Here is a 23,402-nt window from a genome sequence, read left to right as displayed (position 1 = left end):
GGGGTATAGTGTTTGACAGGGGCCCTTGCCTGCATAGTGGTTTAGAGCTGCTGATGATACTTGTTACTTTCTTATCCAGGTGTTTTCAAAAGTGGGGACAGTGAAGAGCTGCTCTATCTCCAAGAAGAAGAACAAAACAGGTATTCCGCATGAAATTCGGAAAGTATTCAGTATTCAGCCGGAAAGAGCGGTTTCCAAAAGAAGCTCCAGCTTCAGACAAGGAGTTGAGGGAGTTCTCCCTTGCACATTTTGAAGGTTCTCTTTTTTTCTGAAGCATGGTCGGCCTCAGAGTCTTTGAAAGTAGCCCCTCTTTCTGTTCCCCTGGAGTCTCCTGCTTTCCAGTCGAAGCAGCCTCTCGGGTCAGATCCTCCTAGAGCCTCCAGCACCTCAAACCGCTGGGGTGGTTTCAGAGTGGTGCCATTTGTGGGCAGATAGCGAGGACCCTGGATGGTATCTAGAGGCTCTGCCTCCTCCCAGCACGTCTGTGCTCTGAAAGTTTGCTAGGAAATAGCAAGAAACAACCAGTCTTGCGCTCTCCCTCTTCCCTTCTGAGGGAGATAACCCAATTGTAGATCTTCTGGAACATTCCACTGAGTCATTAACCACACAGATTTTCCTGAGTTACTAACCATGCACCTCCCAGGCCAGTGGGTACATGGGCAGGCAGAGAGCACCCTCGTCTCTCCATTCGGCCCTGGGTGCTATCCTGAGTCTCCTGGCCTCTGCTGGGCTGTTCTCCAGCCCTGGCTTCCTGCAGGGGATACGTCCTTGCTTTTGCGCAGCCGTGCCAGCCCTATCCTGAGTCCCTTTGGTTTGGCAGGATTTGTAGGAATGCCACATGTGTCAGCCCACACTGTGTCCTGAGCACCTGCTGAATGCAAAGTACTGGGTGGCCAGAATGTCTACTGTTGAGTTATTCCTCAAACAGTCCCCAGGCCCCACCAGGCAGCAGGCACGGTGTTAGTTATATATAAGACTGAGGGAGACGCAGCCCTGCCCGCAGCATGCACACAGTCTAGCTGGAGAGAGAAATGCGCTGGTGGTTACAGCAGAGTGCAGCAAGAGGTTGGATGGCAGGGACAGGAGTCCAGCACGGGGGATGGATGCCACATCAGCCCAAGGCTGGGAGGGTTAGGGGCGCAGAGCAGCCAGGCGGCAGGAACAAGGTATTCAGAGGCCACTCACACTAGTGGCCGAGCCTGGGGAATTTGTTGAGGAAGAGGCAGGAGATATGCCTAGAAAGGTAGGCGAGTTCCAAACCATGATGTGGCTTTTATGCCACACACACAGAAGAGTTTTGACTTTTCCCCGGAAGTACTGGGGAGCCATGGAGGGTTCTAAGCAGACATATGGCACAGAAGTCAGAGCATCCTTGTATTCATTTACCAGGCTGCCATAAGAAAGTGTCACAGACTGGGTGGCTTAAATGACAGAAGTGTGTTGTCTCACAGCCATAGAGTCTAGAAGTCTCAGCTCAAGGTGCCAGTAGAGTTGGTACCTTCTGGGGGCTGTGAGGGAAGGTCTGTTCCAGGCCTGTCTCTGGGCTTATAGATGGCCGCCTCCATGTTCACAGGGCATCCTCCTTGTGTATGCCCATCGCGTGTTCAAATTCACCCACACTTTTTTTAAAAGAACAGCAGTCATCCAATCATACTGGATTTAGGGGCCACCCTAATGACTGCATTTAATTTATTTTTATTTTTCGAGGCAGAGTCTGTCACCCAGGCTGGAGTACAGTGGTGTCATCTCAGCTCACTGCAACCTCTGTCTCCTGGGTTCAAACGATTCTTTGCCTCACCTTCCCCAGTAGCTGGGATACAGGCACGTGCCACCACACCAGCTAATTTTTGTATTTTGGTAGAGATGGGGTTTCACCATGTTGGTCAGGCTGGTCTCGAACTCCTGACCTGAAGTGATCTGCCTGCCTTGGCCTCCCAAAGTGCTGGTAATACAAGTATGAGCTTCCACGCCTGGCCTGTGACCTCATTTTAACTTGGTTACCTCTGTAAAGAGCTTGTCTCAGATAAGGTCACATCTGAGATACTAGGGGTCAGGATTTCTACATGTGAGTCTGGGAAGACACCGTTTACCCCTTAACATCCCTGATCTGCAGAGTCTTCATATATAGTTTTGGATGCAAGGAAAGGCAGCTAAGTACCAAATTAATGATGAGAAGGACCAGTTGTGAGGATTTCAGGAAAAAAAAACAAAAAAGTTGTTGCTGAAGTCCAGGATGGGGGTACACCCAGACGGAGGCACACCCAGGCTAGCAGGTAGAGGTGGCTGTCCCTGCCTCTCACTGCGCCCAGTCAGATGCTCTGTGGGGCCAGCCTTGTCCTCCTGGGGAGTGCTCTTCAGCATGTTTTAGAAGTGGTTATCTGATCTTTCCATGTCATAAGCAGCTCTTAAAACATACACTCTCTCATTCAAGGGCCTGTATTTGAGAGCCTTGTTCTCTGGGGCCCGTCCGTCACAGTTTGGGGAAAGTCTAGACAATGTGTATCAGTCAGGGTTGCAGCAGGAGACAGAAAGCACTCTCAGCTGGGGTTGGAGCAGAGATGTCTGTAAGGAAGGGACCAAGGTGTGGCTGGGCTAAGGGAGCCCACAGGGATGTCCAGGGAGTGGGTTCTGTAGGAAGAATGCCTTTTCCCCTGCCTTGCCTGGAGGGACATTAGAGGAAAGTGTGTGACCAGAGCTTAGCTGAGAGTCGGAGCCACGAGATAACCTGCAGGAGTGGTGGCCGTGGATTGGACATGGCCACTGCAGAGCCACCCAAAGCAAGGAGGCAGATGGGGACTTGAGGAAGGATCCAGTACTCCAGCCTCTCTCTCCTCCATCCCCCCACCCCCCAATCCCAGATCAGAGCCTCTTGCTGGCTGATGCCAACAGGAAGCCAGGAATCTGGGGAGCCCAGGTAGAGCTGTCTATAGAGGTCAGCTTCCCATAGACACGGTGGCGGAGAGTGGATCTGCATAGTGTCAGTAACTCAGAGATGAACTTGACCTTCTCACGGTTGCCTTTCACACAGTCACTGCGCTTTTAAAATCTCATAGGTACGCAGACATGCCAGCCCACCACCTGCAGCCTCAGCCTCCAAAAGAGAGCTTTCGAGCAGTATCTGCTTGAAGAACGAACATTTAAAGTTGCCGTGGGGTGACACTGGCTGTCAGTTCTGTCTGAGCCATGTATGGGCAATTAATGGAATTCCTTAATGCACTTGGCTCTTATTTTGAACACCTGCTGTCCATGGAACGGCAGGAGCATAGGTCTCACAAACAGCACAGTAAAGGTAAAGATAGAAACTGCAAAGTGAGCCAAAGGTAGAGAGCCTCGAGCCTCATTTGAACCCATCAGACTGAAGTGAATCTTTGAATTCACAATAAAGAATACACCTAACAAATACGTATAAGATGCTGGGGTGTGAGTGGAAGGTGGGGGGACATCAAATCTAATGTCAAGAGGGCAAGATGTAATTAGGGATCTTAATGTTTTTTAGTGCCCTATAAAAGCACTCCTCCCTCCCCAGTCATACATAGTGACGAAGCAGAAGTTTCTGATGAAATTTTTGCAGTATTCTTTGCTATCTGAACTCTTGCTACTTGCATTCTAGAAGTAAGGAACCAGAGAAGTTTGAATAATGCAGTCGCCCACATGATCCAAACTTTATATCTGAAACCCAAGAACTGAATGGGATTGGCTGGTGAGAAATATTGTTTGTGAAGAGCAAGCCTTTGGTGCATTTGACTCTCACGCACATGTTCATTTTGGGCATTACGTGTGGACACAGAGGACTGTCCAGGTAGAAGTTTTGCCACTGCCCTTCATGATGGTCATCTCTCTTAGTTCAGTCTCCCTCCCAAAGCAGAATCCTATTATGAGGTTAATTATCATGTCAGTCATCTGTTAATTAATAGTCAAATGGGCCTCAGGTGGCAGCCCTGTTAACTGCATTGACTGATTCATCAAGATGACTAGTAATAAACAGTAAGCCAGGAGCCGAGATTTTTGGGGAATGAAGGGGGTATGAAAATAAGAGAAAATACAGCGCAGGTCTGGGGGCCCGTCACAGCCCTTGCACTTGGCCTTGTGCTTCCGCTTCACCCACTGGTGTGATTTCCACCTCTCTCTCTTAGGAGCACTGCTTTCCATGGGGTTTGGATTTGTGGAATACAGGAAGCCGGAGCAAGCCCAGAAAGCTCTCAAGCAGCTCCAGGTAAAGTAAGGATTCTCGGCTGAGGGCCGCAGAGGCGCTTGGCGGGTAGTGGGAGGTCCTGTCGGCCCTCTGAAATTGAGTGGGAATATGTGTGAAGTCTACACTTGACCTGGCCCATTGCTTTCACCAGATTTCTAGGGCACTGTGGCCCAAGAAAAAATTAAGAACCTTTCCCAACACTCCACAGTCACCATAGTTCGTACATTCGATCCATAGCACTATTATCAAGGGCCTGACGTGTGCCAGGAGTGGTGCTAGGCCTGGGAGAGGTTGCTGATGTGGGCCCCTCTTTCTGGCGGGGTAGACAGGCCATGGACCTCTGAATAAACATGCAGGACCAGGTTATGAAGACAAAGCTGCAAGTTGGGGGTGGAGGTGGGGCACTTAGGCTGTGTGGTCAGGGAAGGCCTCTCTAAGGAGGTGACAGTTGAGCCCACACCTACTTCGCCAGAAGTCAGCTGCACAGAGATCTGGGAGGGAGGTAGTTTGGGAGGAGGGACCATGTGCAGAGGGTCTGAGGCAGGGGCTGTAAGATGTGAATGAGCTTAGTACATTTGAAAAGCAAAGAGGCCACTGTGGCAGGGGCGGCGTGGGGTGGCGGTTCAGGGTGCAGGATGAGGAGACAGGTGTGCAGGGCAGGATCTTCTAGGCCATTTTGCTGCTCAGCCTAAAGGCAGTTGGAGACCATTAGAGGGCCGTGAGCACACTGGCTTCTGCTCCAGCCTCTGCAGCTGCTGGTGTGGAGAGGGGACGATGGCTGGGGGCAGGGGACAGGTAGGAGACCCTTGAGTCATCCAGCCTTGGCCAGGGCGGGAGAACAGGGCTGAATCGAAAACTGTTTAGACAAAGACTCAACATCCTATTCAGACAGAGAAGGGAGATATGCCTTCCTGCTAGATCCTAAGTACAAGGACAGATTGCAGGAGGGGAGCTGGGGGAACGAGACAGCCTGGGATTGGCACCAAACCACAGGGCAAATTTTGCACCACCTATAAGTTCCTTTTTTTTTTTTTTTTTTTGAGATGGAGTCTTGCTCTGTCGCCCATGCTGGAGTGCAGTGACGCGATCTCGGCTCATTATAAGCTCTGCCTCCTGGGTTCACGCCATTCTCCTGCCTCAGCCTCCTGAGTAGCTGGGACTACAGGCACCTGCCACCATGCCTGGCTAATTTGTTTGTATTTTTAGTAGAGACGGGGTTTCACTGCGTTAGCCAGAATGGTCTCGATCTCCTGACCTCGTGATCCGCCCGCCTTGGCCTCCCAAAGTGCTGGGATTACAGGCGTGAGCCACCGCGCCCGGCCTAAGTTCTAATCCAGAAGTTCTGTGGCCTTGCCTGGGTTCCTTTATGGGATGTACTGTCTTAGAGTTGGATGATGGTGCCTAGGACGGCCTTCAGCTAATGTGAAGGAGATTCAGTAGGTGTTAGTAGCTTGAGAAGGTGTCCTCTGCTCCCTTCATAATGCCCCACATCCTAGGCTCTTCCTGGTCAGGGGCTGTGTACTCATTTAACTTAAAATCGGCTCTGCAGGTTCAGTGGTCCGTATTTCTCTTTCACGTGATGTAAGATTCTATGAAATTTTACTTTGCACATGTACTGTATTATGTTCTGGACATCGTTGTGTGAGTGCATATGTGAATATTGCCTCCAAGAATTGTTCCTACGAAGCTCTGTGTGCTGTATTTTATGGGAGATTTAAGGGATTTTCAAGGGTAATTTTGCTAATACACCAGTTCCGCCTTGAGGGACCAATGTTAGTACCTAGCTTTAGATGCAACTCCACTATGATTTAGAATATTTTTCAGGAACATACAAACTAAACCCAACTCTCTCTGCAAGCCAGACCTATGGGCCTTACTTTGCCTGAACATGCTTATAAACAATGGAAAATTCCGTGTCCCTTGAATGACATCTAGGTCAAGGCCTACCTGTGACTTAAGAGAGCATCCAAGGGCTGAGTCTCTGACCACCAGCTGCTGCCTGGGCTCGGTGTGAGCCATTTCAGGGAAAGGCCATCCTCTGTCCTCGAGGCCAGCTAGCCCCACTCGCTGGGGAACAGAGTCTGCCATCTGCGAGCCAGGGCTCTGCTCTGGTGAAGGATTTCTCGGGACAGAGAGATGAGCCATGTTGTCTTCTCTCTTAGGGTCACATCGTGGACGGCCACAAGCTGGAAGTGAGGATCTCGGAACGAGCCACTAAGTGAGTCTTCAGTGTCCTCAGTTCCCGTTCCTATGAGCTGGGGTTTCCTGTTCTTGCTGCCAGCCGCCCTAGAGGCTGTCTCTCACCCGTAAATGTCCTTTCCACCCATCCCTTTACCATTTAGGACTCTTCCTAATTAAGATACCTAATTAAGTTAGCATTTACCAACTCCGACCCCTGTTTTCCCAGTGAACTACAACAGTGTTAGTCCTTTGGGTGAATGTTCAATGCACGGGGTTTTTTTTTTTTAATAAGAAAAGGAACAAGTGCAGGAGAAACAGGCAAACAACACTCATCTTGGGATAAATAAACTAAGGAAGAGCTGGAGGTTGCTGGTGCTGTGGATGAACCAGAAGAAGCTGTAAAACCTAGATGTTCCTCTTTATGGAACATGCTTTCTTAGAGCTGAATGACAGTGCCTACGATGGCCTCCAATTAATGTTATTTTCTGTAGGTGTTAGAGATGGAGGCAGACCAATTTGCCCAATGACCAGTATACTGAAGTAGGGGGATTATTTGGAGATTTAGCTTTGCTCCTCCATTTCTACTTGCTTGTATATCTAAATGAGCTATTACACCCGACGTGCCTCCAACAGTGTCCGACACATAACAGGTGCCCAGCGTAAGCCATTATTGTCATTATCATCTACTTGCCTTGGGTGATAAAATGACTGCCTCTAACAGCCCTAGAGCTGGTTTCAGATATTTATTCGGTAGTTTTCAGCAAGTTGGTCATTTGTTGTGGTCATCCAGCAAATTAGCTGCCAGCGAATTGACCTTTCTTTTTTCTTTTTTCTTTGTTGTTAATGCTTCCTGTGAATCCAGCTTGGGCCAGCTCTGGTGTTCTTCACCCATTGTGGTCTGTGCTATGTTAAGCATCCTTGGAGGGAAGAAGGCTTGGTACAGGGGCCCTCAGAAGTCTAATGGGGGTTCCTGAGCTACTAGTATAACAGAAAGAGGTCAGGCTTTGAGCCCCACACCTGTAGTTTCTAATCCAGGAGCTCTGTGACCTTGCATGGGTGACTTTGCCTCTGAAGTGAAATGTGCTAACTAGAGGTTGTGTGTGAAGCATCTAGCACTTGCAGTGCCCATGAGCACTGAGCCAGCGGTTTCTGTCCAGTACCCTATCTCCAGAGAGCCAGCCTGAATTCAGCCTTGCAGGATCTCACTTCCTAGGCAGTGTTCATGGAACCATTGTTTTACTCAAGAAAAAATTACAGCAAGCCCACTGTGTACCATATCCTCCTCCTAGGCACTGGGGATGGCGTTTCCTTGGGAGTTTACACCCTAGGGCAGGCAGTGCTGTTCCATAGAAGCTTCTGCAGCAATGGAAATGTTCCACATCTCTTCTGTCCAAGATGGTAGCCAATTGCCACACGTGGCTATTTAGCTCTTGAGATGTGGCAAGTGCAACTGTTTTCGCTGTCTATTGCTGCATCACAAAGTATCCCAGAACTTACAGGCTGAAAACAAAACGTTGTCTCATAGTTTCATGGGTCAGGAATTCAGGAGCAGCTTAGCTGAGAATTCTGCCTCAGGGTCTCTCATGAGGTCACAGTCAGGATGTCAGCTAGGGCTGCAGTCATCTGAAGGCTCAGCTGGGGCTTGTGGATCTGTCATAAAGATGACACACTCACATGGCTGCTGGCAGGGGCCTCAGTTCCTCACCTTGGGGATCTCTTTCTGGGACTGTTTGAGGGTCCTCATGGCATGGCAGCGGGTCTCTCCAGAGTGAGTGATCCAGGAATGGGAAAGGAGGAGGTCACAATGTCTTCTGCAACCTAGTCTGAGAATTCACACGCCATCCCTCTGCTGTGTCCTGCTGGTCACCCAGACTGGCCCTGGTAGAGCGTGGGAAGGGATTACACAGGGTATGAACACCAAGAGCCAGGGATCATCGGACCATCTTGGAGCCTGATACCCCAGCAACTGAGGAAGTGAATTTGTAGTTTTGCTGCTTCTATTTTTTTGAGTCGGAGTCTCACCCTGTCACCCAGGCTGGACTGCAATGGTGTGATCTTGGCTCACTGCAACCTCCGCCTCCTGGGTTCGAGCAATTCTTGTGCCTCAGCCTCCCGTGTAACTGGGATTACAGGTGCCTGCCACCACACCTGGCTAATTTTTGTATTTTTAGTAGAGATAGGGTTTCACTATGTTGGCCAGGATGATCTTGAACTCCTGACCTCAGGTGATCCACCTAAGCCTCCCAAAGTGTTGGGATTACAGGTGTAAGCCACCACGCCCGGCCTAGTTTTGCTTTATTTTAATTTAGATTTAACTAGCCACATGTGGCTGGTGGCCACTGTATGAGACAGCATAGCCCCCAGAATCACAAGACAAAAAAAGCTGTGCTGGGTAGCTGTCCCCTTCCTTGCCGAGGGTTCAGGCTAGGCCCCTCCCTTCCAGGCGTGGCAGCCAAGGAACATGATTAAATTTGTAATGTACTAGCACAGGGGTCAGTGCCAGGAAGAGAGATGAAGTTGGTGGGGGTGTGGGTGAGGGGGTTGCCATTTTAATGAAGACAGAGAAGGCCTGTGAGGAGGTGACATGGAGCAGGCCTGAAGGAGGTGAGTCCTAACGTGGTTATTATCATAACAGCTGCCATTTATTGAATGTTTACCACATGCTGGGTCCAGTACTGAGTCTGCTTATTAAATCTTCAGACAATCAAATTGGGTTGGCCTATCATTACACCCATTCTACAATGGAGGAAACTGAGGCCCAGAGTGGCCATGTTACTTGCCCAAGATCATAGAGATCCTAAGTATCCGATTTGACATTCATACCCAGCTTGTTAACTCCCAGCCTTTCTCACTTCCCTACCCTGTTTTGGTGAAGTGGGAGGTTTCCCTGGGAGAGCAGGGGGACAGGTCAGGTAGCACTGCATTGGGAATGACCTGGAACGTGGGCTGAGGGTGTCCTCGCTTGCCCCCTGGTCCATCTTCATGGTTAGGCCCCCGCATGTTCCTCCTCAGGTTATTGATGAAGTGTCACAAACAAGACCTTTGGAAACCAACCAGGGCCTTTCTTTGCAACTGGAGAGAAAGACACAATAGAGATTGGGTTTGGTGAGAAACCAGCCCCACCCTTAGCGGGGCTCCTTAAGTCCCTGGTGGCCCCAGAGTCTCTCAAATGAAGGGCAGCAGCCACCCAGGCATGGATGTGTCCCCCTGACGTCTGCAGCTATTTTGGGTCCTGTCGCCTTCCTCTCCTTTCATGTTGGTCCCCCACCCCACGCACCCTCCTTGAATCCATCACCTGAATATGCTGATGGAGGCGTGGTGAAGTCACTGTTGGGCAGGAGCTGCTGAAGCCCCGAATAACTCGAACCCTCTGCCCTCATCCTCCAGGCCAGCCGTGACATCAGCTCGGAAGAAACAAGTTCCCAGAACGCAGACCACCTCCAAGATCCTGGTGCGGAACATCCCCTTCCAGGCCCACAGCCGGGAGATCCGAGAGCTCTTCAGGTGAGAAGCGCTCGTTTAGTCCAGGGGACTGGCTTATGGGCGGGGAGCCTGCCCGAGTCTCGGGGAAGGTAGCCTTTGGGTGCTGGATGGTTCCGCTGTAGGCCGGCTCAGTGGTCTTTCAAAGGTCATCTTTTGGCTGCTTTTGATTTATCTCCCTTAATCTCAGTTGTGGCTCCCCAGAGCATTGTGCAGGAAAAAAGTCAAAACAGCCAGGTTTCCCCTCTCCAAGGCAGATGGAGAAAGGGCAGGCAGGCTTCCCTGTCCCCATCCACAAGGTGCAAGAGGGGCAGGGGCCCCAGTGGCTAAAATCCAGCCCTGCCCATGATCTGCTTGAAATTTCATCCAGGCTACCCCTTTGGTTTAAGGTGCTAGTTTTCCACCTTAGCCACACATTCCAGCCACCTGGCGACAGCTAAAACACACCTTTGCCAAGGCTGCATCCCCAGAGGGTTGGATTCCATTTTTCAACAGTGGGGTCCAGACATCGGTGTTGTGCTGAAAGCTCCCCAGGGGATCCTAATGTCCAGCTGGGGTTGGGGACCAGTGGCCTAAGTGGCTCTACGGAAACGAAGGTGAATTACCTGCACACGTAAAGCAGTCCATCAGCACCTGCTTGCACAGGCGTGGGAAACGCAGCTGTCACGGGGACCCAGCCGGTAACGGCAGCAGGCTGGGTGGGGACTGAGCAGCAGGAGGGCCTCTCTCTGGCCATCCAGCTGGGATGCCACACAGGAACTCAGGCTTCATAAGACCAGTTCCCATGTTTTGAAAGAAACTAGCCATGTGGATTCTTAAGGGGAAGTCATCAGCAACTAATTCACTTTTTAAAACCAAGACAAAGTCTGGCCTGCCCCAGGGCCGCTAGTTGGTGATCCCTATGCTGACGTGTTACAATGTTTGGCTTTTTCAGATTAGGTAGGCATCACCCAGCACCAAGCCCTGAATGAAAGAAATGTCCTTATATCAGGGCCTAAGAAGGGACTGCTTGAAGCCAAGCCCTCCCCAGACATGGGCAGGGTAGTAGAGAGACCATCTAGCTCTCAGAATGTAATGGCAGATGAAGTCAGCTTCACCCAAACACATTGTTGAGGCTTGGGTGGGATCCAGGACTGCTCGGGGGACCTGCAGCACCGTGGCCTGCGTGTGGGTGAACATTTAGAATTCTGCAAACTAGGTCTCGTTCATTCATTCTATGCTTGCACAAGGATCCGAGAGTGAAGCCTCTGTTAGAGTTGCCAGTTAGCATCTTGCAAGGTAATCTGTAGATACAAAATAAGCCTTGTGTTTTGGAAATGAAAAATAATTATCTTTGTGTGGCATCTACCTTCTTTGCTTTCACTCTGTAGTTTGAAGCATAAGAAGTCATCTGGGGAACTTCAGAAATCTTTGTCCTCTTTTTCCCCTGTTTGTTCTGAATCATACAATAGTATTCAGTTCATAAACAGATGTGGTGTGTGGTGAGCTGGGATCTGAGGCAGAGACCAATCCTGCCTGTATCTGGGAAACAGGATCTTAGCTATATGATCCCCGGGTATCCTGCACGGCAGGAACAGCCTGGCAAGATGGGGTCATGACCTGGGGGATGTTTCCCATTTCCCCAAACCTCAGTTGATCAGTCATCCCTCCAGGAAGGTATATATCCTTAGCCTCTCGGTGTGTCTGCTTACTTTAACATGCTCTGCTTTTTAAAAGGAGTCCAATTTAAGAACTGCCAGATTAAAACAGTCTTGCTAAGAAGAGCGCGTGTTGATCAGGAAATAATATCCCGCCAAAATGACAGTTTCACTTGGTTCTGCAGTATATTTAGGATGACACTTATCCGGGGAAACAAAAGACCTCAAGGGAAGAGAGAGTACTTTGTTTGATCTCACGTATTATATTTATTTTTAGAAGACAGGGAATTAGTGTCCGCTGAACATAATTACATGTGGTGACTCTTCTCCTTGCCATTGTTCTGATGAGAGTTTTCTTAAACCCCTGAAAACGTAAGCCCTTCTTGGAGGGGCCGTACCTGCTATTGTTGTTCACTCCGACCGGGGGTGTAAGGCAGTTCTTCATTGCAGACAGCAGGGGTCGCTGTGAGCCTTCTCAGGGACTTCTCCAAGATTGTCCAGGGAAGCCCCAGACAGGATTTCAGACAAAGCCACTGGCCGGTAAAGGTCGTTAGCCAGAGGGAGGTTTCAGGGTTTCGGGGAACCAGGATGGTCCACTTGGCCAGGCAGGTTCTATGGGTTTATCCTACCAGGTGTAGTAAAAATCACAACTCCCTTTTATTACACGCTTGCTGCGTACTGAGCTCTGAGCTTGAATGCCTTCCCGTGCAGAATCACCTCCTTTAAGCCGCACAGCAGCCCTGTGAGGGATGGTCATCCCTTTTGCACCTGGACAGAAACTGGAGACGGAAACTAGGGAGACGAAGTGTCCTGCCTGAGACCACGCTGCTGAGTGGGGATTTGGATCTAAGTCAGCCTAACCCAGAGCCCCAGCTTGGAGCCACTCCTCTCTGCTGCCTGTTCTCTTGGGTCTAAAAGGAGCTGTCTTCCTCCAGATCATTCCAGTGGGAACCAAATGACAGCGAGTGTGTCATTTGTACCAGGCACTGTGCTAGCCACGAGGCATATAGCTGTTTCAGGAGAGACTTAGGTCTCTCTGTAGGGGACCAGAGAGGAAACTGACAGTGACAGCCAGTGGGACAGGTGTGCAGGTGAGAGCGCAGGGCTCCGGAGATCATTCTCCAGGCAGGGCCTCAAGCCACCCTGCCTGCTGGAGGGGAGAGGAGGCGGCCTCCTAGCTGGAAGGAGCAGTGCATGGGTCCCTTCCCGGAGGCCACCAGCCTTCCACTGGGTCCTCAGTGCACCGCACTCCAGCCCCTTGACTAACCAGCCCTGGATTAAACCAGACAGGCATCAAGAGGCACTGCATGTCCGTGTTTCTGTGCGATTGCTGTCTGGGGCGACTCAAAGATTACGCTTTTGGAAACTCAGAGAGAGGCACAGCAGTGGATTCGTGGACAGCGATTCTCATCCTTTCTGTGGCTCTCTTTTGGGACCTCAGTTTCCCCTGGCGTAAACTGGTGGTAGTAACACTAGTGATAACATGCACTGTAATTTGTGCTGATGCCGTGGTAATATGTGTGAGTGCTGATTTCTTTCTCATGTCCCCGGCCCTGTGCGCTGCAGTGCCTCATGTTTCTAGGGGCCCATTCATCACCATGGCCCGGTAAAGCAGTTTCATGTCCGCTTCTCAGTGAAGAAGCCAGCTCCGGAGCCCAAATTCCACCCACTGGGTCATCAGATGCCTCAGGCCGCCACCCTGCTCAGCAGCCTCAAGGACTATAAGGATTAAATGAGATTGTGCAGATGAGGCACTTAATCCAGCCCCTGGCAGGGTAGCAGGTAGTTAATAAATGTTGACTGTGGTGTTCAACAGCACCAAACCAGTGGAGCCAGGATTTGAACCCAGGGTTTGAATCTGACTTTATAGACAGAACCCAGGTCCACAACGGCAGTGCTGAAGCCTTGAAGGGCCTGGGCAGCGTTTTCCTGTTTTGTTTTGTTTTGTTTCTGCAAAGGAAGGCTGTAATCCTGTAATCCTCTCTTCCTGCCCCATTCATCTGTGTTCTGGGGCAGAGAGTCAGGAAGGACCTTGAGGGACAGGCTGAGCCAGCCCCCCTCTACCCCCCAAAAGGAAATGTGGAAGACACACAAATGGCGGTGCCCCAGACTGTGCAAGTATGCAGGTACACACAAACTTCTCACCCCACCACTCGAGCAAGGATGGAAATGGCCGGTGGTCAGCTCACCTGGCAGGTGCCCAGAGTCTTAGGTCAGTATGGATCTAAAAGAAGGAAGGAAGGAGGTGGAGACTGGGCTTCCCACTACCCCACCCCCACCCCCACCCCCACCCTGTCTGGGTTTGCTCTGGAGTAGGTGTGTTGCACGTGTGTTTTGCCATGTTGTTTATTTTTCTCTTTCCTTGTCTCCTCCGGGAAGTGCCCGGGGGCAGAGAGGCAGGTCAGGGCCTGGATTGGGCCTAAGTGTGTACATGCAAATGAAGCCTACACTTGGGGCTCTCCTGCTGACACACAGCACCTGTGTGCAGAGCGCACGCGTTTGGTGGAGAGGGTCTTGTTTCCGCCCCCATTTCAAAAGCCGGAAGTGGTGTTAAAAACAGAGCTGGCTGATACAGGCATTCAGGAGGCGTGGGACGCGGGGCGAACCACTTCCCAGGCAGTCTTTGTATCAGTTTGTCCACACAGCAGCCCAACATGGTAGGACTGTTGTTAAACCTGCCTTCTAGATGAGGAAACTAGGGTACAGACAGTAACGGTGCTATTCCTAGATGGACCCTCGGCTTGCCCATTTCTGTCATAATCCATGGGGCTGCCTGGTTTGAGCCACCTGGGTTCCAGCAGGCGGTAGCCTGCATCTTCCAGGAAGGAGGTTCTGCAAACAGGGTCGGCCTCACACTTGGTTAAATGCACTGCTATCACCTTCTTGAAATTCTTAGTAATGTTTGAACGAGGGGTCCTGGATTTTTATTTTGCACCAGGCCCTGCAAATTGTATAGCCAGTTCTGCCTGCAAACCAGTGGAAGAATCAGGAAGTTTGGAGCCAGGGTGTAGTGGCCATTGGCCAGGCTTAGTTTGCTCGTCTGCAGGATGGAAATGAAGAGTGTGTCTGCCTCCCCTGCCTCCCTGCCAAGGCGGTGAAAGGCTTAGGGAGAGGGTGGGTAGACAGGCTGACCAGAGGAGGGACGCGTTTATGGAAGCTTGTCTGTCACTGTCATGATCATCACTAAGGCCCTCTGTGGATTACTGCTAAGGAACGCGTTTCAGACCTGCCTCTCTGAGGATACTGTGGGAATGTCCAGGCAGCTCTGAAGTCCAGGCCAGGTCAAGTCATGGTGAAGAGTCAGTTCTGGTGATAAATCTGTGGGTTCAGTGCACTTCTCTCCCTTCCTGTGCTATGTCATGTTAGCTCTCCGGGCCTCAGTTTTCCTCATCTGTAAAATGAGGATGAAAAGAACCTGCCTTAGAGCTGGGTGATAAACAATGAGTCAAGTGTGTGAGACAGCTAGCATAGTGCTGGGCTCATGAAAAGCTCCCAGCCAGCGTAGCTGTTATTACTGTGTTTCCTTCTGGTGGCCTGCCACGCCAGGAACGCTGTTTGGTGTTAGGTTTAGGAAGAGAGTTGAGCGGATCTGGAGGTGAGAAGGAAGGCTTGGGTGGTTTACGCCTAGCCTGTCCACACACGGTACTCCAGAGTGCCCCGGCTCACTTTCCACCTGTGAGTTTCCGCTGTCTTCTCTGGGGACGCTGGCATCCACAGGTTCACAGTCAAGACCCGATTTCGCATTCTTCCTTCTCCGCTCCCTCCCTTCGTTTTTACCAGCAGGTGGTTCACGTTGCCTTCTGGCCGGTGGAGTCAGGTGGACATTTGTGAGAGAGTTACCTTCTTGATTGGGGTTTTGGGCAATTAGCTTTTCCTTTAGTGTGGCCCCTGAGAGAAAATCGCCCACATGGCCGTCACCAGGGTAGCAGGTGCTAAAAGTCTGTTTCCACACTTTGGGAGTCCAAAGCAGGAGGATCTTCTGAAGCTAGGAATTCGACACCATCCTGGACAACATAGCAAGACCCCATCCTTACAACAAATACAAAAATTAGCTGAACTGTGTGGTGCTCCTGTAGTCCCAGCCACTTAGGAGGCTGAGGCAGGAAAATTGTTTGAGTCTGGCTGTCCGAGTTTACAGTGAGCTATAATTTGGCCACTGCACTCCAGCCTGTGCAACAGAGTGAGCCTTCTCTCTAAAAAAAAATAGAACAAAAGGAGGCCTTTAGCACACTCCAGCACACTCTTCCACTGACTAACTCCTGACCCCTGGCCAGGGTAGCTCAGCCTGTCCTGCTGTCCTACAGCCCCATTACCATTGCACCCCAGCTGCCTCAGCTCCCCTTGGAACTGCTCCATGTGGTTGCTTACTGTACTGACCCTCAACCTCCGAATATAAGCTGGGACGCTCTGGCCCACTGTCATGTCCACAGGTGCCTGCTACATAGCTGGTGCTCTGATGTTAGTGGAGCGCATACCTACTGTGTGAAGCCTTTCTCTATACAATCCTGGTAGAAACGCAAAGTGTAAGGCACAGAGAGGTTCAGGAGTCTGCCCGAGGTCACACAGCCCTGAGGCAGCACAACCAGCTCTCCCTCCAGAGCTTCACTCGTCACCCTGGAACTCCTGCCATGGGTCAGGGATGTCTGGTGAAAGCAGCCAGCAGTTGCAGGCTGGCAGATGGAGAGCTACTTTTCTCCTTTTATCTCAGCATCTTTTTTTTTTTTTTTTTTTTTTTTTTTTTTTTACTATTTTCTTCCTCGAGGTGTGAACCACCTGCTAGGGTGTGAATGGGCGAGAGTTCACAACAGGTGTCTGGAGATCTTAATTACATGGCTTGCATCTCCTGTGCCCCGCACACCTGTTGTGCCTGCTTTGTGGACAGCGTCTGTCCATCCCTGGCCTCCTGGCCTTCTCATTTCCTCTTGCAGTGGCCGTGACGGTGGAGGGAAGGCCGAGGACAGCTCGCTCGCCCACGCTCCCCACACACACCTCCCTTGTCTCCCCTGCGCAGGCATGGGGTCACTGCCCGATTGACTCCTGGTTGTCAGCAGTACTTTTCCAAAAGCTTTGAGCCCTTTAAGCCCTTTCATCTGCCAGGGCAGAGACGCAGAGCAGGCTGGGAGAGGACTTCCCATTTTCCAGGCTTTCCCTGAAGAAGCTCTGCAAAAATCAGGCTCGGGCAGCTCCTGAGAGCCTGCCAAGCAGGATGGGTTGAGTGAGGTGTGTGGGGTGGGAGAAAACCCTTAGCCAAGTTCTCAAAGGGATGGGTGAGGAGGATGAAGCTGACCCCAGGTGTCTCTCCTCTACACAAGTCGCCTCCTCCCAAATCCACCTGCCCAGAGAGCCCCTAGGTCAGGGGGCATCGCAGCCACTGACCAGCTCCAGCTACGCTTGCTCATTATTGCCTGGTGCTTTGGGGCTTCTGCAGCAGAGTGAAGAGCTTGCAACCTCATCCATATGACCTCATCCTACCCTGATGAGGTATTTCCAAATATCGATGCTCTGGCCCTGTCTGGGAAAAGTTTGCCAACCCCTGGACTCAGTTAAACACAAGGCCTAAGTAGGGATGTGGCATGTCCTCACAGAGCACTGGGAACCTGAAGTCAGAGAACGGGGTTTTTGGTCTTCTAGTTTCAGTTACACAAATAAGGTGTTTTTTTCCTCCCCTTTATGAAACATACAGGGGTTACAAATAAAGCTAAGTCCTGTTGACCCCCTCGGAGAACTGGCTGCGAGAACCAGGTCATTTCCCCATTCTGCCCTGTTTTCCTATCAGGATATTCCCACTCTTCCTACTTTGCTGTGGTTTGAAAGGGTGGAATGAATGCATGCCCTCATTCATTCAGTGTGCACGGGGCGCCTCCTGTCTCCTCTGCACCGAGGGAGAGGCAGATTTATTCCCCTGGCATTCCTCTGGCGTCAATGGAGCCTCTCTCTATACCAGGTGCATTGCTCGGCCCTGGGAAAGTGGCTGTGAATAAGGCACAGTTCCTGCCCTCATGGCTCTTGTGTTCTAATGGTGGTTGGCAGTAGGGGCAGTAAACAAATGAACAAATAAATCCTGTGACATGGTGGCATGAGCGCTCCGAAGACAGTTAAAGCAAGAGGTAGGAGGGATAAGAATGAGACCAGTACCAGTTTCTGTGGCTGCCATGACAACATGCCACAAACGGGGGTCTTAAAACAGCAGACATGTATTCTCACAGTTCCAGAAGCCGGAAGTCCCAGTGCAAGGTGTGGGCAGGGCTGTGCTGCCTCCAAAGTCTGCAGGGGAGATCCTTCCTCACCTCCTCCCACTCCTGGCAGCTGCTGCCAGTCCCTGCTATTGCTTGGCGTCGGGCTGTGTCAGTCCCATCCCTGCCTCTGTCATCTCTGGTGTTCTTCCTTCTGTGCCTTCTCCTGATAAGGACGTCAGGCATTGCATTGAGGACCCACACTAATCCATTTGACCCCATCTGACCTTGATCACATCTGCCAAGGTCCTATTTCTAAGTAAGGTCACTTTACAGGTTTCAAGTAGACGTCATTTGGAAGACACCCAGTACAGGGAGTTTTAGAATGGGCAGTTAGGTAAGGCTTCTCCAAGGAGGGGACATTTGCATGGAGACCTGTGGATGTGAAGGAGTGAGCACGTGCAGATCCAGAGACAGTAAATGCTGAGCCCTGACGAGGCAGGACCAGTCTTACCCCATGTGATGGCCAGCTAGCATGCATGCAGAAAAGCGCTCAGATCCTAAGTGGACAGTGTGGCAAGTGGTCACAAATTCAGCACAACTGTGTAACCAGCATGTGGCTCAAGAGGCCAAGCATTTCCAGCTAGCCCCTGTCCAGCGCCTCCTTCCAGTCACTACCTGCCCCCCACCAAGAGCAGCCACTCTCTTAACTTCTAAAAGCATGTATTACTGTTGCCTGTTTTTATACTTTCTGTAAATGGAACTGGAACATACATTCTCATTTGTGTCTGGCTTCTTTGCTCATCATTCTGTTTCTGAGATCCGCACATGTTGTTACGTTGCAGTTGTAATGTGTTCATTGTTGTGACCGTCTAGAATTCCATTGTATGAATATGTTGCAGTATACTTACCCATTTTGCCAATGAGCATTTGGGTAGTTGGCAGGGTTTGGGCTATTTCAAATACTGCTCCTGTGAGCATTTTTTCGGCATCCACATGCATGTGTCCCTGTAGAGTGTATGTGTAGGTATGGAATTGCAGGCTCACAGGGTATGCATATTTTAGCTTTAGCAGGTATTTATTTCCAGGCGGGTTTCCAAAGTGGTTGTATCAGTTTACGCTTCCTTCCACAGTCAGTTTATGGTGTTCTGGTGCCCCTCATCTTCGTCCACACTTGGTGTTGTCTGTCTTTTCCTTAGCCATTCTGGTAGGTGGATAGTGGCTACAGTGGTATTACTGCATAATGGTTCTAATTTGTGCTTCCCTGGTAGTTTAGGAAGTCAAATGTTTTCTCATATGTTCATGAGCCATTTGGATATCTGTTGTCTCTTGTGGGATGTCTGTCCAAGTTTTTTGCCCACTTTTTAAAAACTGGCTTGTCTGATTTTTAAATTTATTTTTCTTTTCAATTTTCTAATTACTTTTTATGTAACTTTCTGAATACTGTACTGTGCAATCACAGTGTCTCCCATTCTGTAAGTCACTTTCACCTTCTCGGTGGTATCCTTTGATGAACAGAGGCTCTTCACTTAGATCTTGTCACTGTCATTTTTCTCCTTCCTGGTTAGAACTTTTTGTGTCTGCTAAGAGATCTTTGCCTCTTCTGAGCTCATGAAGGTGGCCACCTATATTTTTCTCTAAAAGGAAAGGCTTCTCTTTGACCCTTCATATCAAGGTATGCAATCCATCTGGCATTGATTTTTGTATATGGTGTGAGGTACAGACCAAAGAGCATTTTTTTTTCCACGTGGATATTCAATTGGCCCAATATCATTTATTGCAAAGACCATTCTTTCCCCTCCCTCTGCAGCATTGATTTTCTCATAAATCAGGTGACTGTGTGTGAGGGTCTGCTTCTGACTCTAATCTGCTCCCCGGGTCTATTTGTCTGCCCCCATGCCAATACCAACCTGTGTTAATTACCAGGACTTTGTAATAGACTTGATATCCAGTGGCTTTGTTCTTTCCCGTGATTGCCTGGCTGGGGTTGGCCGTTAGCGCTTCAGGTCGTTGGGCTTTCTTGACTTACATTTGTAAAAGATCTTGTAAGGAGAAAAGTCTCTCAGGGGGACGAGCAGGTATGAGGAGACCCAAGAGGGGGCTTTTACTTCACCTGGGCCAGAGCTGGCTGTGGCTTGGACCAGACGTCAGCTGTGGAAGTGGGATGCCAGGTCAGTATGGGAATATGTTTGATGGTGTCTTTGGTGAGGGCTGTGCAGGCAGAGAGAGGGATCGCAGATGATGCCTATGTTTAGGTCCTAAGCAGCTAGCTGGATAATTGGCCACATTTGGGGATGGGAAAGTCTGAGAGAGCCGCCATCTTGGCGGAATGTGCGTCCCTCACAGCCCCGCTCCACACACACACATCCTTTCCTCACCTGTCACAGTATAAATAATCACTGGCCACAGTCGTGATGCCAAGGTTGTGTGCCTCACCTCATCAGCCTGTGTGTCTATGTGTGTTTGGGGGCTTCTGTGAGCATTCCTGTTGGGATCCATGCATGTCAGCCTCAGCACCAGCATTTGCAGTTTTGATGGTCCTCGCTGCCGCATTCTCTGCCTGCGTGAGCCAGGCACCATTGACGATACCTCCCGATGTCTGCACAGCACCTTACCCAAGGGCCCTGCAGGGACCTGAAGTGCTTTTGTGCTCAGGATTTCATTCATTCCTCCCCCAAGAAGCCTGGGGAACTGAAGCGCACAAGTCAGATGGCTTCCCAGCTATAAAACCCTGCACAAGTGGCAAAGCCATATTTGCACTTGCAGATACTCTTCCTGTGCTGTCTTTCCTATTATGAATACAAGGGAAAGAGTTTTTTTAACTCTTTCATGTGGCCATTCAGCACGTATCTGCTGATCCCTTACAACATGCCTATCTTCAGCAAGCATCACCCCTGAGGTTTTACTGTCCACTATGCTTATCAGGGGCCGTCCACAAATAGCATGTGCTTATTGGGAGCTCAGCGCTGTACCAGTTTCAAAGAGCCCCCTCCTACCCTCAGAAAAACCACAGTCCAAGGAAATGATGACCCGCCTGGAAGACGAGCACAGGTACCAGGCAGTGACTGCAAAATGCCAGGGAATCAGTTCCACCAGGGGAATGGCCCCAGGACAGAATGTAGGAGTCCTTGCCTCATACCTTTTTATTTCGAAAAAAAGGATCTTGAGTTCTTAGTGGACTCCAGGGTTCACCAGCTGTGGGATGTAGCTCAACAGAATTCCATGGTCCAGATCCCAAAGGTGGAACTCCTCTATGGCATGACCACATCTTAAATCCATCTTTTAATGGGTAAAATGAATAAGTATATCCTCCTGTTTTAGGAGGGAGAGACAGGAACTACCCAGATTATATCAAGATAGAAGATCTAGGGTTGGCCAGCCCACAAAAGGAATGCCCGGGAGGAACATTCGGGGCTCTGACTCACAGCAAATGTTCCTGAAAATCAGATTTCTGCTGAGGGTACAAACAAATGAATATAAGTGTAACCGTCAGGATGGCTAAAATAAAAAATAGTGGTGACACAAGATGCTGACAGTGATGCAGAGAAACTGGATTGTTTATGCATTGCTGGTGGGAACGAAAAATGGTACAGCCGCTCTGGGAAATTCCAAGTGTGGGCAGTTTTCTTACAAAGTAAAATGTGCACTGTCTCTATGAGCCAGCGATTGTACTCTAGAGCATCAACACCAGAGAAATGACAACTCACGTTCACACAAAAACAGATTCACATGTCCGTCAACTGATGAGTGGATAAACAAAATGGGGTATATTCATACAATGGAATGTTATTCGGCCATAAATAGGAATGGACTACTGATAATGTGGGCTTGAAAGCATGATTCTGAGTGAAAGAAGCCAGACACAAATAAATAGGAATGGACTACTGATAACATGGGTTTGAAAACATGATTCTGAGTGAAAGAAGCCAGACACAAAAGGCCACATATCCCATGATTATGTATCTGTGGGTTCCACATCCACATATTCTGTACCCACAGATTCCACCAACCACAGATTGAAAATAATGCAGAAGGGACTTGATTGTCCTTGAATTTTGGTACCCATGAGGTCCTGGAGCCCATCCCCTGTGGATACCGAGGGTCGACTAGGCACATCCGTAGAGACTGAAAGTAGATTCACAGTTGCTTAGGGAAGGGGAAGGTAGGTTGGGAGTTACTGGATAAAGGGTACAGAACTTCTGTGTGAGATAACGAAAATCTTCTAAAATTGGCTGTGGTTGTGCAGCTCTGTAAATGTAGCAAAAACCATCCAGTTGTGTACTTTAAATGGGTGAACTGTAGAAGATGTGAATTATATCTCAATAAAGCTACTACCACCCCCAATAAAAGAAATCTATACATGAATGTTCATAATACCTTTGTGCATAAATAGCCAAAACTTGGAAACAACCCAAATGTCTTTCAGTAGGAAAATGGCTAAACAAATTGGTATGTTCAAGGAATGGGATGCTGCTCAGCAATGAAAAGGGACAAACTGTTGATTCACAAAACTGCGTGGCTAAATCCCCAGAGATTTATGCTAAATAGAAAAAGATAATCCCAAAAAGATGACATACTGTGTGATTCCATTTATATAACGTTGTTTTTTTTTTTTTTTTTTTTTTTTTTTTTGAGACAGGGTCTCATTCTGTTATCCAGGCTAGAGTACAGTAGTGTAATCATTGCTCACTGAAGCCTCAAACTCCTGGGCTCAAGGGATCCTCCTGCCCCAGCCTCCTGAGTAGCTGAGATTACAGGCACGTGCTAATACGCCCGGCTAATTTTTCAATTTTTTTGTAGAGACAGGACTTGCTATGTTGCCCACGCTGGTCTTGAACTCCTGAGCCCAAGCAATCCTCCCGTGTCGGCCTCCCAAAGTGCTGAGATTACAGGTGTGAGCCACCATGCACAGCTATATAATGTTCTTGAAATGACAAAATTAGAGAGACGAGTGGGAGGCAGGAGGGAGGGAGGTGGCTGTGTCTGTCAAAAGGTAGCTTAGGGGGTCCTTATGATTAAACCATTCTGTGTTTTCATTGTGGTGGACACTCATAACTTCTCATAAGATTTCATGGAACTCAATTCATATATGCAAATGGCTGCATATAAAATTAGTGAAATCTGAATAAGGTCAATTATTAGTGTTGATTTTCTGATGATGATATTGTACTGTAGTTTTACCAGATGTCACCACTGAGGGAAACTAGGTGAAGGGTGTATAAGATCTCTCTGATTCTTTCTTACAAGTGCATATAGATCTATAATTATCTCAAAATTAAAAGGTTTTTTAAAAGTGAATATCTCAAACCATAAAGCATTAGAAAAAGGCCATTTCCTGCAGTAATGAGTTGCCCATCAAGTGGCAAGTGGTAAGCCAGTGATGTCAAGGTCAACTGTTTGTTAAGGATGCTTAAGAAGGAATCCCTGGGGCCGGGCGTGGTGGCTCACACCTGTAATCCCAGCACTTTGGGAAGCTGAGGGGGGCGGATCACCTGATGTCAGGACTTCCAGACCAGCCTAGCCAACATGGTGAAACCTTGTCTCTACCAAAAATAGAAAAAAAATTAGCTGGGCGTGGTGGCGGGCCCCTGTAGTCCCAGCTACTTGGGAGGCTGAGGCAGGAGAATCACTTGAACCCAGGACGTGGAGGTTGCAGTGAGCCGAGATTACGCCACTGCACTCCAGCCTGGGTGACAGAGCGAGACTCTGTCTCGAATGAATAAATGAATGAATGAATAA

General features: G+C 49.5%; 1 protein-coding gene across 2 annotated transcripts in view; it reads left to right on the top strand.

Moving 5' to 3' along the window:
* Positions 1 to 23,402, top strand: part of RBM19 (RNA binding motif protein 19) — a 146,747-nt gene that overhangs the window by 41,884 nt on the left and 81,461 nt on the right. For both annotated transcript variants that reach the window (XM_025403266.1, XM_025403265.1), the window contains exons 18-21: positions 80 to 140; positions 4,134 to 4,213; positions 6,355 to 6,410; positions 9,761 to 9,877. In XM_025403266.1, coding sequence (XP_025259051.1) covers positions 80 to 140; positions 4,134 to 4,213; positions 6,355 to 6,410; positions 9,761 to 9,877 — 314 coding nt within the window. The remainder of the gene's footprint in view (positions 1 to 79; positions 141 to 4,133; positions 4,214 to 6,354; positions 6,411 to 9,760; positions 9,878 to 23,402) is intronic.

Source organism: Theropithecus gelada, chromosome 11 (assembly GCF_003255815.1).
Source record: "Theropithecus gelada isolate Dixy chromosome 11, Tgel_1.0, whole genome shotgun sequence".
Taxonomy (NCBI): Eukaryota; Metazoa; Chordata; class Mammalia; order Primates; family Cercopithecidae; genus Theropithecus; species Theropithecus gelada.
This window is presented reverse-complemented; position numbering and strand designations above follow the sequence as displayed.